Source organism: Ictalurus punctatus, chromosome 6 (genome assembly GCF_001660625.3).
Source record: "Ictalurus punctatus breed USDA103 chromosome 6, Coco_2.0, whole genome shotgun sequence".
In the NCBI taxonomy this organism is placed as follows: domain Eukaryota; kingdom Metazoa; phylum Chordata; class Actinopteri; order Siluriformes; family Ictaluridae; genus Ictalurus; species Ictalurus punctatus.
In genome coordinates this window covers 484,081-500,000 of record NC_030421.2, presented here as the reverse complement: position 1 = coordinate 500,000, position 15,920 = coordinate 484,081, and the positions used below count along the sequence as shown (strand labels likewise).

General features: G+C 37.8%; 1 protein-coding gene across 3 annotated transcripts in view; it reads right to left on the bottom strand.

Annotated features, from left to right (window-relative positions):
- The window catches only part of egfl6 (EGF-like-domain, multiple 6), a 13,744-nt gene extending 4,192 nt beyond the window's left edge, over nt 1–9,552 (bottom strand). The window contains exons 1-8 of one of the 3 annotated variants that reach the window (XM_017470709.3): nt 9,370–9,552; nt 5,616–5,722; nt 4,869–4,961; nt 3,674–3,793; nt 3,245–3,364; nt 2,815–2,949; nt 2,565–2,687; nt 762–827 (exon numbers count right to left, since the gene is read on the bottom strand). In XM_017470709.3, coding sequence (XP_017326198.1) covers nt 762–827; nt 2,565–2,687; nt 2,815–2,949; nt 3,245–3,364; nt 3,674–3,793; nt 4,869–4,961; nt 5,616–5,722; nt 9,370–9,440 — 835 coding nt within the window. In that variant the 5' untranslated portion in view covers nt 9,441–9,552. The remainder of the gene's footprint in view (nt 1–761; nt 828–2,564; nt 2,688–2,814; nt 2,950–3,244; nt 3,365–3,673; nt 3,794–4,868; nt 4,962–5,615; nt 5,723–9,369) is intronic. The other 2 variants (XM_047155824.2, XM_017470710.3) reach the window with 2 other exon arrangements.
- Between the last annotated feature and the right edge of the window lie 6,368 nt (nt 9,553–15,920).

The following is a 15,920-nucleotide window of genomic DNA, read 5'->3' as shown; positions in this document are numbered from 1 at the left end:
TCTGATCTAAGATCCAGAGCTAACGATGTGTGACACTCTGCACACTATCAGCACAAAATACATCAATTTCTCCTCAAATCAATCTCCGCCCACAAACACGCCCACTACGTAGCAGCTAAGTGTGATTTTCTTTTTGATGCGTACCAAAAAGGAAACTAGACAAGATCTCATTATCAGACCAAATAAACGTCTAGGAAACGACACAAAGTTAGGAAAGATGAACTGCGCACAGATCTGTCCTGAGGAGCACATACGAATGCAATGCTTTCATGCTAACACAGCAGGGCACCGGATGCGAAGCGCATGCTAAACAGCAAGCGGGTAACAGCAGGCACATTCTTTCGCTAAGTTAACACCATATTTAAAAAAAAAAAAAAACCTGGTCAGTTTCCCCGTGTTATAAAATGCATCTTTGTTGTTTTTCAGCTGAAACATTTTTGTTTTTATTGCTCCAATAAACTCTACTTTCTTTTACTAGCTAGCTAACATACCAGCATGCTACGTAGCAGTCATCACACCAGCTAGCTAAATGGGATGGAGACTGCTAACGCAGCTAGTGAAGAAGTAAAATATTATTCTAATATTTAAAAAAACATAACATTCCATAGAATATGTTACCTCGCTGATCCGACTGGAAATCTCGCGAGGGGAAGTGATGCGATTGTATTAAGTGTGTTGTGTTAATATATTTATGCTTTACTGACTGAATCCACAGAGCGAATGGGACTTTCACAGGCAAACCTCAGACGAAAACTTCTCACCGTTGTGAAATTCATCGGCACTGCCTTTATCAGTGTCCCAGGAGCTGCTGTGATAAAAGGGCTTTACTACAGGAAACACACAAAAAAACACTTTTTTACGCACACCACTTCCTTCTTTCCAGTCGATGTATTTTGCAGATGGTTGAAAGATTACAAAAAATATCTAAAAATTTCCTTCTTTTTTTTTTAAGAAAAGAAAAAGTGGTTTTGTACAGGAGCAGTCATCCACACAGGTGTTTTTGTAATCGCAGACTTCCTAACCGGTGAGAGAGGAAATACGACTTCCCCCAGACTCCTGGTGAAGTGTGAAGTTTAAGGCGAAATCTAACATCTAAATGGATTGACTTCTCTTCTCTAGTGCTCACAGAATTTGTATTTAACACCACAAACAGCTCTACTAGCGCAGATACAGGAAGTAATCATACCGCTCAAACATCATCATCAACCTGCCCAGAGACTCCTGAAGAAAACGAGCCGTCTGACATGTTTCTGTCATAAATACTGATGCTGATTAATGTGTATTATGCATCATAACCAGCGGCATTAAGAGCACCAGACGTTTGTAGAGTAATAATGTCGGACATTTTTCACTAACAGAAATGACATCACATCATCGAGTTACTCCAGGACTGGCCAACCCAAAACCAGTGCCCTGTTGGCTCCGCCCCTTCTTCTACCTGAACCAGGCTGAGTGCAAAACAAAACATGTTCTGAGCAGTTTCATTACATCATCCAGGTACTAACAGGCAACGCCTCCACACTACAGCCACTAAAACCGAGAAGCAGCTAAAGATGTTTACCTGAGTCGGCTCACATGGTTCCTGGTCGTTCCTCCGAGCTTAATGTAAGAACTTTTTAACTATCTGGTTAGACGAGGGGATGCAATCTCTGCAGCAGCAATGACACATAATCTCTGAGGTGGAACTGTGAGTGTGTCTAAGTGTGTCTTTTATTCTATCTTCAGTGTTTGGACCCCTACGTCTTGTTTTGTAGTGAACAGTTTTTAAGGACTCCAGTGGTCCGGCATCCCATTCACTTCCCAGCCAATACCCGGTGTTCCCGGGATAGACTCGGGATCTGCCTCCGGATCCGCCTCGACCCAGGATTACTGAAGATAAATGAGTGGATATATACTTTCACTATTCCGCTAATCTTTTATCGAGCTAAACTACATTTTCTTCTTAGCAAATCTATAATTGAGATAATCTATTAAAAAACTGTTACGGAGGTAATCTGTTATTAAGGTCTAAATTTCCGAGTTCGATATTTTGTTCAGTCTGATCAGAATGTTCTTTATGTTCATGTGGAGCTTGAGCAGGGTTGCCAGGTTTCAGCACAATTTCTAAACCACTCAAAGGACCTGAAACTAGTCCAGGAAGTTAAAGCTTTGCACTTTTCTTCTTTTTTCAGCATTGCTGTGGGGAAACCCGTTCGCAGTGGTGCGCACACATTTCTGATCTTCTGCAATACGTGGACATTTTCCACTCCATAAATCCCTCTTACCCGCTCCAAATCTTTCCAATATATCTTAATACACTATGTGTACTTTACACTTTCCCTTTGTTTACCGTAACTATTTATTAGACTTGTGTTTTCACCAGCAACGACGTTCCAAAAGAAGTCCAATGTAGCGTAAAAAGACCCTTCAGGAGAAAGACCACATTAACAAATACCTACCAGGTATAAGCAACAGTTTCCTGAGTTGAAGACAACATCGTTGTTTTGAAATGTGTTTTTATATGTACCTTGGCTTAAGAATATACAGTACCAGCTCCAAACAGAATAAAATAACGTGATTCTGACCTGAACAGTCGAAGCCACTGCCCCGGAAGCCTTGCTTGCATTTGCACTTGTATGATCCCTCAGTGTTTATACACTCTGCATGACGGCTACATTTATGAGTGTTGGCAAGACACTCGTTGATGTCTGAAAGTTAAACAGCATATAATATAATAATGTAAAAAAATTATGGTGTAAAACAATATGGAACGTTTGATTAATTAACAACAATGATCTGATTCTTATCTGTGGCAGACAGGGTTTGTACTTTTACCTATGCAGTCATATTTTCCATTGATGTATTTGAGATCGTAACCCGCTTGGCACTTGCAGTAGTAGCTTCCGAAGGTGTTGACACACTCACGGTTGTATGGACACTGGTGCTTTCCCGTTACACACTCATCAACATCTAATTGAAAGAAAGCACTTCAGCAGTTACTGCACTTACAGTAACTTACAGTTACAGTTACTTGGCCCCCTAATAATGGTTAACAGTGGTTAATTCTTATAAGCATTTTTTCACACCCAAAGACTGAAGGGAAAATTAAATATATATTATACTATGTAGTCTATTAAAATGTACATTATATTATATTATATTAATGCATAGTATATTTAAATGCTACATAAACAGCAGTGCATAAAGATTCAGTGACTCACATTTTCATTTTTATTATTTGCTTATTTATAAATTTCACACTCACCAACGCACGTTTTTCCATCTGAACCGAGTTGTAAACCAGTTGAGGGACAAAGGCAGCGAATCTCCCCCTGAACTTCCTCACACCCGTACTGACAGTGAGCCAGAGAGCAGGTCCTCGAGTCTGTCCGGCAACACAGCAAATCAAATAGGACACTTCTGAAGTTTTAAACTTCTATAAATCTGGCAGGAATTTTTCAGTTTGGTTTTGGACTTTACATTTACATTACATGGATTTACATGCAACTTTATTAAAAGACTGATAAATGAGGCCCATTGTCTGTTCAGTGGTGGTTTCTTTCCATTGATGGATGAGGTAAGGGGGGCAATACTTTGTGCAGCGTGAACAGGTGAGCTATAGTCAGTAACTGTGCACACGTATAGTAAAATGAGTGTATAGGAAATATGTAGTAGTCGTTATTTGGGCACTTACTTGCACAAGAGCCATCAGGCATTAACATGTACCCATTGAGGCAGTAGCACATGTAGCTCCCGAAGGTGTTCATGCAGCGATGCTCACATGGCCGAGGCTTCAACCCACATTCATTTAAATCTGAGGATGGAAACAGTCGTTTATTTACTAGTTATCACTAGCTAGCATCTAAGTTTAGATTTTAAAAATATAGCTAAGATTTTTAAAAGGAAGCGAGTCCACTGAGATAGATAACTAGCTATCTAGCTAAATGTCATCATTGAAAAGTCTACAAACACAAACTCGTTCCGAGCTTTAGCTAACTACATTTAATAATTTAAAAATAAAACAAAAGAAGTCATAAACTGAGATTTCTAAACCTGTTCATCATTCAAATATAAGAGAATAACAATGATACAGTCAGAAATGGTTAGCTGAATGTAACCAGGGAAAAACAGTGAAACATATAATCACTCGCTGTATTCTCTACTCTTTTATTTATTTAAACAATTGCTATAGTTAGGTATAGCGCTATAGTAACTATCTAGCACTAGATAAACATCTGAAATGTTAGGTATGAGACAGTTTCATCCAGAGTCAGGACACAGTCAGAAACAGCTTGCTTAGCTACATGTATCCAGAGCTAAAACACTCAAAATAACTAGTTAGCTTTTCAAGACAGTCAAAGCTTTTTACATAATATGGGGGGTTAGGGGGGGTCTCCTCAACCACCACTAGTGTGTATCCTCCACCTGGATGATGTGACAGCAGCCATATTGCACCAGAACTCCCACCTAGTGGAGAAGTGAGTGATGTAGTCAGTTCAGAGAGGGAGATTATTAGGGGATGATAGAGAAGGGCCAGTGGGGAGGACCCAGTGTTCTGGGATTTTTAATGACCACAAAGAGTCAGGACCTCAGTTTAACGTCTCATCCGAAGGACAATGCTGTTTTTACAATATTGTGTCCCCATCACTATACAGGGGCATTAGACCCCACACAGACCACAGGGGGAGCACCCCCTGCTGGCCTCACTAATACCACTTCCAGCAGCAACCTTAGTTTTCCCCAGGAGGTCTCCCATCCAGGTACTGACTAGGCTCACGCCTGCTTATCTTCAGTGGAAACCAGGGGAGAACTGCAGGGTGATACAGCTCTGACTCTGACATCATCACTGCAAATCTGTTTCACACTAAAACAAAAAACTTCCTACAAACCTTGACTACACGTTTTGCCAGAGTATCCCGGAAAACACTTGCACTTATTCGGCCCGACACACTCTCCATGCTTACATCCGAATTCACACTGGGCTGAAAAAAGAGATTTCATTATTAGCAAAAAGAGCTGAATGATTTTGAATAGTTTAAATGTTTAACTACTTATAAACAAACTGTGAACAAAAGTCACAAGCTATAGAAAATACTTTTAGTTATGGAATTAGTCAAGCAGCTAAAAATGTTCACAATAACAAATAGAAGAACTTTTAATTGAAGTAATGTGAAAGGATTTCATTGTGCAGTTCAAGAAGTTTAACTTTAACACTGAGATCTGTAAATATAACATTAGCTAAAGTTAGCTTTAGCTACGATACTTTATGTACCTGTATATTTGTCCACATTTAGCTCAAGCTACTGATTCCTGTATTAAGTATTAAGTCATATGCTAACAGCTAATTAACCCATTAGCTAACTACAATGCGGTTTGAAGTTCTCATAACTCATGACTTTTCTTTGAAATTCCGTACTTAAAGCAAAATACATTAAAATTTTGAATACATCCTGTACGTTATACATTTTAACACATCGGTTTTAGGGGGGTTTTTTGAGTAATTTTTTTCCCTCATAATTATTTTTTTTAGTTGAAAATAAAATCCCACTGAGCATTAAAACAAAAAATGAACACCAAGTTGAAGGAAAATGGCAAATTCTTTTAAAAACGTCTACATTATATTTTATACAGTGTACCTTCACACTGGCCTTTTGTATTTTTCTTCCACCCATAGCAGCACTCCAGCCGGTTGCCATAGCGACACACACCTTGAAGACTTCCGACAGATACTTGTCTGCTTTGCCTTTAATGCGAACAAACACACACGTTACACATTCTTGCAAACACGCAAGCAACGTCTACATTGACACTGCGTCCCGGTCAAATAGGGCGGGGCTAATATGAAGCTATCTCAGGTTAAAATAGTGCTTTGCAAACAATACTGTTATTAATTATCAACCTAATTGTTTAGAAACAATAGCTAAGCTAGATAGATACCTAGAAGTGTGCTAATGTTAGCCAGTGAACTAGTTAGCATATCTAGCATTAAAAGCTAACATTAGACAGCAGGTTATCGACATAAAGTGATCAAATTTAACGAAACTCTACCAATGTTTATTCATGTACGTCATTTAAAAACAATATTTTGGGTTGGATGATGATCACAATGTGAATTTATTGCTTTAAAAAACAAAAACAAAAACACTTCTGAAAAAAACAACAGAAATCGTAACGGAAATTCTAGTGGTTTCCACTACAAAGACTATTACAAATATCTGCTAACCATTAAAACCATTACCATTATTAGTCCTTAATGGTATACACTAGACATAACATGCCACCAATAGAGGGCAACAAATTACCAGTAGAGACCCATAGGGACCATTACAGTTTCCATTAAAACCAATACAATTCCCATTATAACCAATAAACAATAAATTCCATAACCATAACCATAAATTACACATTCTATGAAGGTTTCTATTGGGGTTTTTTCTCAGCAGGGATTATTTATTAATTGGATATTTTATTCATTCATTTATTAATATATTTATTATTTTGTTAATCTGGTATATTTATTTGTTAAAGCTTGCTTTACGTGTCTCTCTCTCTGGTTTCTTTTCTGTTTGTTTTTGCTTTGATTTATTTAACGTGCCTTACAAATAAAGCTTGTCCTGACTTGACTGAGTTTATGCTATAATTAAACAGATGGAGCGTGCAACGCACAAACACAGACACACACAAGTTAAGATAATGAATAACTTGAGTGCAAACTCGGACTATATTAATACAGAAGACTTTATTTACAATAAAAGTATTCTGCATGTTGAGCATTATAACGAATCGGACGTTGTGTGTGATAGCGGATGCCTGTTTTCTCCGCTGTGTTGGAATGACAGTAATTAAGCGTTTCTGAGCTGTTTAGGAACTGATGCTCTAACTGGTGCCTGAAGGGTGGGGGAGGGTCACGTTAAAATTACGGTAATTATGACATGCCGATTCTGCTTGCAGACTCATGAAATAGCTGTTTGTTGAAAAACATGTGAAATGTTTGTATTTAACGGCATGTGTGTTGAGGAATTAAGCCTTGCGTTTCCTGCACTGGATCTCATTTGTCTTTTATTATAATTGTGTTGGTATTTTTTTGTAGGCCTGAACAATCTGCCTGATTTACAGAAATAAAACCGGCTTTACTCTGATTTTCTTAGTGTTTGTGTGCATACGTTGATAAAACGTCAATCCGCTACAAAAATTCGAGTTCACAGTACAGCTGATTAGCATTTAGCCACACCCACAAAACTCCATAAAAGGCAAAGAGAGCTGGAAATGACTTAATGACGACTAAATGGTAAAAGATCGCCTCCTTAGATACATGCTAATTCTCATGCCTTTTATAGGGTGCCATTACTTTTATCCTAACGTAAAGCGTAGTCTTATTTGTGTTCATTTATGGATTTGTTTTTCCTTCAGATCATTAATATGCAACAAATGTGTTTAACAGAATGTTCATTAAATAGGAGTTTAATTATAATAAACGATTTAAACATTGATTTGTAGCCGTTTATTGAGCTTCACATTAGTAAATCTCCTCTGATGGAAATTTACACAAACTCAGGAGTGAACGTAAGATGTTTTTTTCAGACTAACTGATGACCACATTTATTCCGTAAATCCTCTTACGAACAATTTATTAAGAATGTTTGAACGAAATGTTTCACAAACGTTATACTTTCAAAATAGTATTTTATTGCCCTTATTACACTTATAAATATCTTCATCATTTTGAAAAGTGAACAATACCTCCAATGTTAATTCGATCCCTCATGTAACGTAAAATTTGTATCAAGCTAGCAAAGCAGTAAACCAGGCCTTAATACGGCGAGTGGGATTGAACACGCGGGACGTCTCCGTGTTATAAACAGACCTGGAATGCAACCATGATTTTGGCTGTGAAGGACTGCAAGGAATCTGCGAGCTAAAATAGCATAAAGAGGAGAATACGAGACGCTAACAGGTGGCTACGCTACATTTAGACGTCCATCGCTCCTGGAATAACATTAAGCCCAGAGTTAAAATACGAGCTTAGCATGTCAACAAAGCAACATTAGATTCTGTAGAGACATTATGTACAGTATGTTGCCTTTCTGTTGTTTTATTAGCATCCGTATTATCAGCTAGCGTTACCTATTTTTACCCTGCATTAATGTTTACATTTATTCTACGTACAGACTGAAGCTGAAAATGACAATAAAGGTAGTGCAAGATCAGCAGCGCCTATTAAACACATTTATATCTATTCTCTACTTCAATAAGATAATTTAACAGCTCATCACATTTTAGTTAGCATTAGCATTAGCATCATCTGTTCTTCCTGAGATAAACGTAAGACTTAAAATGAATAGCAGTAAATGTGATGTACTTAAAGATACAGAGCTGTGGAAACTGTATTGCTATTTTGCTAATATCATGTGTTGTTAGCGGTTAGCATTTGAGCTGCAATTCTTCCTGAGGTAATTTAAAGCAAAAGTAGTGTTAATAAGGTAGGATAAATAAAAATTCAAATGTAACATAAAAATAGCTTTATTAGTATCTTGTTAAACTTTTTTTTAAACAGTTAAAGTCTTAGCATTAATTATTTTTACTAAAGTGCTCTAACATCAAATTTATGGCAATAAAATAGCAGTAAAAGTAAACGGAGTACATTGGATAAAATTTCTGGTGTAAACTTTGATATCAGTATAGCCGACTATATTTGGTATTGTCATTAGTGGTATCTATTCTTCCTGAGGTAAGAAAAAAAACCCTGAAATTGGGTGAACTTAAAGATGTAGAGCTGTAGAAATTACACTATTGATGAAGTCGACGGTTGTTAGCGGTTAGCATTTGAGCAGTAATTCTTCCTGAGGTAAATTCAAAGCAAAAGTAACATTAATAAGGTAGGATAAATAAACATTAGAATGTAACGCTACATAATTTGAAGCCGTATATGGTGTATTGTTTATTTCTTTCTATATTAGTATCTTGTAAAACTGTTAGCCTTAGCATGAATTATTCTCACTAAAGTAGTCTGAGATGTAAAACTTAATAGAATAAAAATAAATGGAGGGAAAAGTAAACAGAGATTGCTAAATACATTTTATAATGGAAAGTTTGATTTAAAAAAACATACGGTATTTAGTGTTAGCATTAGCAGCAGCAATTTTTTCTGAGGTAAACATAAGACATGTTTGAAAACTTAATTGTTTAATTAAAAACTTAACAGTAATACAGAAGGCACTGAGTCTATAATGTCACTACAGATAAAACACAAATAAAAGCCCAGTCGAACAGCACATTCTGGAGGATTTCAGGTGAGACACGGATCCATCGCTCAGCTGTCGGGGTTTAAACCATGAACTCTTCAGAACCTTCAGAGGAACAGTGTTCTGTCAGTTTCTGATGAAAACTCACCTGTAAGCAGCGAATGCAGGAAAAACGTACAGCAGGAACGTCAGAGAGCCGATCCATGTGCAGGACTTCATGACTGAGATCTCTCTCTCTCTCTCTCTCTGATTTAAGGATCAGCTGAAAGAAATACAATCAGAGTCTTAGACAAACGTCTCCAGACTTGTATTGGGATTTTCTCTCTCTCTCTCTCTCTCTCTCTCTCTCTCTCTCTCTCTCTCTCTCTCTCTCTCTCTCTCTCTCTCACACTCAACCAGACTCAAATTCCAGAGTGTGTCTGTTTTTAGGAAGTGGGAGGAGGTCTAAAAAAAAATAGGGAAGTGTGAATGTCTGTCTTTTTTTAAAAACCTGAAATTCCATCCAGGAAGTGATGATTGATGGGAGACATTTATCCTGAGGGGGTTCGCCTGCTTTCCCAAAGAAATATGTGGAAAGCAGAAATCTGTGACTATTACAGTAAAATTTGTGTGTGTGTGTGTGTGTGTGTGTGTGTGTGTGTGTGTGTGTGTGTGTGTGTGTCTGTGTTTTGTAGTTATTTCAATTAATAATACAAAATACTGATGGATAAAAAGACGGAGGTTTCCCTGTGACAAGCGGTTTATTTTTGTGAGGTAAAGTCTGTAAGCAATAACGAGAGATAACTTGCTTTGGAAACATTCCACAACATTAAAATGTAACTATAAACAGATAAAAAAAGTATGATGCTTTAATTAATGTAGCTGGAATTGTAATCATTGGCAAGTTGCTGTGGAATAAAAGGAATAAATCATTTCGGGATGTGCTGTTATGGGAAAACAATCAGTGTTATGGTGCTAAGAGTTTTCATAACTTCATAACTATCCAGTATTAGGAATGCTTCCACTAGATACTTCAGGAAAGCTGCATATTTAAATGTATATTTTTCTTAAATTATTTTATTTCGTAGGTGAAATTGCAGCTCAAAAGACATATCTGGTTTAATAAGCATTAGAATTATATTTTCATCAATACAATTAATTTAAAACATGCTAAAAACCAAGCCATTTATCCTGTCATTAATTACTACTTTTTTGTTATTAATTGCTACATGATTTATTTTTACAAGATTTTAAAACTGATTCAAGATTTAGTGTAAGTCCCTCAATGCTGTCGTGCTTCATTTGTGCCGAAAAACGAACCTTAAAATAACGTCTGTTCAATTTCTGACCTTTGTGGCCTCACACACGTTTTTCTGACCCTTTTAGTTTTCCACTTTCCTTATATGGGCAAAGTTTCCTGTCTCTCTTAACTCTGAATATCCCTGTGGATTGTTTCAGCTGGTCTTCTTCTCTCTCTATTTAAGCTGCTCGCGCCTCTCCTGCAGGTTGTTCCATGTTCATACAGCAGTGGCAGGATTTTTAGTTTTCTCTTCAGCTGTATAAATAAATGTTGTTATTTGAAGCTTTACAACACGGTGCATGTTAGTAGTGTGCGCTGGTCAAAAGGATAAAGTGAGATTCATTTCATTTGTTCCACCGTTGAAAAACATGGAGAAATGAACTAATGATGATTGAGTATGTATATAGACTGTACTTTATGTGGAAAACTTCAGACTTTCCTGAACGTTCCTGTCACTAAAAGACACTGCATCTACCTCTACATGTATAAATTTATCTACTTATGAAAAAACAACACTGTGTAAGAATTACTGTATATGTTTAAAATGTGAACTGCATTCTCACTTTGATTATCAGCCTCATCATCTACGTCTTTCTCTAATCACCTGAGGTCAACATCATAGCATTCAAACACGAGCCTCATCATCAGCTCTTCAGTCCACTGATTTCTGTTCACGCTAACATCGGTGAAATATAATCTCTGAGAGTGAGGTCACATTAAACGTTTTAAAACTCACTGGTACCGAGTGTGTAAGCGCTCTTCTCTGTTTTGATGATGCTGTGAAGGCACAGGAGGAACTAGTTCCTTACACCACTGCTTCTGCTAACACATCTGGATGTTTAACAGCTGGTTTTATATGAACTATATACATTTAGCTTCACTTTATACATTCCCCAAAAAGCGGGTGAGGAGAATCTGTTTTTCTTCAGCTGTTACAGTTACCAGCACAGAAATACCAGCAATGTGCCACGTTATGCTTTCTATCCGTTTACAGGGAATTAGTTATCAATCTTTTAGTAATGTTGTGTGCAAATGCTTGTGTAAGTCAAACCGAACAAACATTTTCAAAAGTGAAATACAAAGCACGTTCCTGACACTGCTCATTTGCATATAGCGACGCCCACAAAACTCCATAAAAGGAAAAGTGCACAGGCAGCTGGGAGCATGAAATGAGTGATCAGGGTAAAGACTGAACAACAGAAGTGGAAGTTATTTTGACTCACTTCTATGGCAATAGAAATATTTAATATTACATAATATAAATAATGATAATAATAATAATAATAATAATAATAATAATAATAATAATAATAATAATAAGCCAGCGCAAAATCCTCCGTCAGCTGAGGCGTTTGTTTACAGCTTACGGCTCGGTGCAGACAGGCAGGCAGACAGACAGACAGACAGACAGACCGGCCCGTCCTCCATTTATACACCACAGTTTTTTTTTTTTTCATAACTGAATGATTAGTTTTATTTGTTTTAATTTATGGGTGTGTGTCAGCTCCTGTTCTTTATTTTTTATATTCTTTAATTTATGTCAATTAAATACAGCAGCTGGTTTTCACTAAATGTTCTGGATGGAGCTCCGAGTCCCTGACCAAGTGAACTAGCATGAGGATATGGTTCTGATTGAGACTCCAAAGCTCTTCTAGAAGTGGCTCTGGATAAGGGTGTCGGCTAAACGCTGTAAACCTAATAAACATTAACAGTTTAAACTCCACAGTATGTTCCAGATACAAAAAAAATGCAGTAATCCATGCGGATTATATGATTTGAAGTCGATCAAGCCAAGGTTTACATTAGTTAGTCTTCTTATGTGTAAATTTAGACGCACTCAGGAGCAGGAGTAAGATATGCTAGGTTATTAGCTTTAGATTATGTGAAGCATCCGATGTACAAGTCCCTGTAGAGTGCAGCATGTGTTCTGTGCAGCAGATTCTCTTCAGAAACACACAAGCATTGAGTCAAGCAGAGTCTTTATACTCGCTGTGTCATAGACCGCTGCACAACTGCAAAGCCTTGCCATCCTCTGCATGTGACTCCTCGACGTTAACGGCATGTCTCGGCATGCGGACGAGAGGACTGACCTTTGACCCTGACAGTCTCCTCTCCTCCTGCTGTGCTGTGACCCTTCTGATTTACCCAACTTTTCTTAGAGTCTCTAGTCCGATATACGACTTAGATTTAATATAATGTGAGTCCAGAAGAATAGTTTCTGATCATTTCTGTAACTTTGATGCTAAATTCTTCATGAAACTTGACTCTGACACCAGAATGCTGTTTAGTTCAGGGGTTCTCAAACATTTTTACAGCCAGTGACCCCGTTACCTGTAAAATAAATCACACACACACACACACACACACACACACACACACACACACACACACACACTCAGTGCAGTGTGTTTCTTAAACATAACATGAATATAAAACTTTATTTAAAGTTAATAATAATATTCCTGCTATTTATTGGAGCTTTTTTACTCCCGAGGTTTCCACTGACCGAACACAACACATTAGATTAGATTAGTCATTAAATGGACATAATCTTTAGAGTTCTTCAGTCATCGAGGTCTGGATTAAACCCATAATAAATTGTTAAATAGGTGAATAACTCAGTCATGAATACAGTAAAGTTGATGATGCTGAGTTGTGATATCATGGACATCCTGGAGGTTACCGGACCCCACTTTAATTTAAGAACCACTAATTTAATTAATTACTGAAGCGAAGAACTCATAATTATACAAAGAACCCTTACAGAACTACTGAAAAGCTTGTTTTTTCCTAAGGTCGTAGGTGGAGTTGATGTGCTTGTGGTCTTCAGCAAGGCCATGACATATGAGAAAGCAGGATTTGTGAGTTAACCATCTGGACTTTTCGGTTCCAGACACAAGGATTAGAGTTAATCCTGAACTTGTGCGCAGTATTCAAGCCTCAGTGTCTTGAATGTTTTACTGACGAAGCGATTGTAGCCAGTGAAGTCTAACTTTAGCCTTTGGGAAATGTTGGTATGTCCACACTGAGGTGCATGCATACATTTTTGAGGGCCCAGGTGTTGCATCTAGAACTTTCTTCACAAACCAAATTCCGTGCCTGTGCAGTTCCTCATCTTGAAGCTGCTGACACGTCCTTTCATTTTGCTGCAGCATCACACACAGCGTGTCTTTGGCGTGAATGTGTTACACCTCCATCAGAGCTTTTTATCCACAGCTATGTTTCCAGAGGAGGGAGACTTTGTGTACAGCTGCTCTGACATGTGAATGCCAGGTATGCACACACTGTTACATCCCCAAATATAAGAGCTTTAGTTTCGTTTGGTGCTGAGCATTTATTTGTGTGGTGTACAATATTCACCCCCCTTTTGGAACTGAAATGAACCTAACTGGGATTATATGCCATTAATCTAGACAAACTAACCTGTTAACTAAATATTAGATCATAATTAAAGTCTAATCAATCCTTTCCACTGATTAGTATTTACAGACAGGATGTCTGCATGAATTTAATCTCAAACCTGGTTATTTCTGTAGACGAAGCATTCATTGTTGGAGACTTCTGGCTTGTGTGTGCTTTTATGATCACTGTTAAAAGCACTACCTGTATATAAATAAAATAGAATTGAACTGAGTCTGTGAGCTGAAAAATCCAGCAAACGCAGAATAATTTTCAATCCTGAGACCTGATTCACTGGATTTTCGTTTTTAGAATTGGTATATCCTTAAAGATGGTGGAATTCAGTCCATTTCCACGTCAGGGACTGACATAGTGTGCTTCTCAATACACAAACTGATGCTTCCTCGTTTCCTCTCTCCTCTGTCCTCCAGCCCGTGACCCGACGATCGATCAAAGTCAGCCATCTTGAAGGACATATCAATTCTCTAATTGCACCACGAGGAGGTGAGGAACGAGGAGTGAGGAATTCTCCAGAGGAGCTAGGAACCAGGATACACAGGTATATCCTATGTGGAAGTGATTCATGTCGAAAAACCTGACACGTGTATAAATTCTCCTCCTCCTGTACATCTGCCACAGTCTCAAACAATGGCAGGAGCTCCAACCTCTCATAAATGTAAGTACTCTGCAGGAAGGTATTGTAAAAGAGACTGTTTGGATATAATATATGTTTGACACAGCCATATACATTTTACAGCATTTCTAAACATGTTTTGTATTTTTTAGTTTAATGTTGTGGCGATATTAACTGTAACTCAAATGTACTTAACTTTAGATGTAATGTTTTCATATTGTTTATGTTAAAAATGAATGCTCCTCGTATATGACAATAGAGAATGAACTTTACATAGGCCTAGAGTTATTTCATTTCAAATTAACTCACTGTTCACACACAATATTTTTTGAAGGTTATGCATTTAGGGATAACCAAATATTCAGAATTCTGATGTTAACACTGTCTTGTCACCTGACAACGATTGCGATGTGTTCGCAAAGCAGTTCTAACATACGAGCTGATGACTTCTGGATCTAAATGTGTCTATAGCTCGTGCTAAACATGGTGGTGCTTCTCGAAAGATACGTGATCTAGCCCATAACAAAGTAACTGCCAGAAACAGAATGAATCTGTTTTGCCCCAACAATATATCTAACAATCTGTGTTTTGCAATCTGTCTGGCCCATTTTCTACACCCACAAACATCATGTACTGATCTAGAACTGATAACAGAGTCTCTGCAGAACACTGGGGGGTATTCAGTACAGCAAAAGATAAGGTTTAATGAAATCACACGGTTTGAATGGTTGTTACACATTAGAATAGTGGTGTTCCATAAAACGTGTACTGGTATGTTGGAACACTTTACAACCAATGACGAGCCGTGTTCTTGGACCTACACGACGAACATTATTTCATGATGAAGAACCTAAGTGTTCATTGGTACCCCATACGTGTGCGATTACTGTCACCATGGTTTTACTAGCTGTAGAGACCATAGGTGTAAATACGTTTGAAATGTGCCCGTCACAACTGCGTTGTTACAATGAGGCACTGTCATAATTGTTTGTGGTACTGCAGATCAGCCGACTGTTATAAAATGCACAAACCTGCACATAGGACAACAGTATGCTCAGTGTGAGGTCATAAATACTGTCAGAAATGTAATAGGTGATATCATGTCAACGGAGCCACCCCAAATCATGTGTGCACAGCAGAACGTTGTATCCACTGTAGAGTGGAACTGGTTAATGACGGCGTACACCAGTATGTTATACAACCAATAAAACTCGAGCCACCTAGCGACGAATACATGTATTATGAATTTGAGACACAACACGTAGACAGTAAACACGTTGCAAATTTTGTATGTGCGATTACGTTTAAAGGGGAAGAGTTCACAGCCGCTGGTACAGACTGTCTAGCTCAACTTGTTAAAACGTTTAGACAGCCTCATTATAAGAAT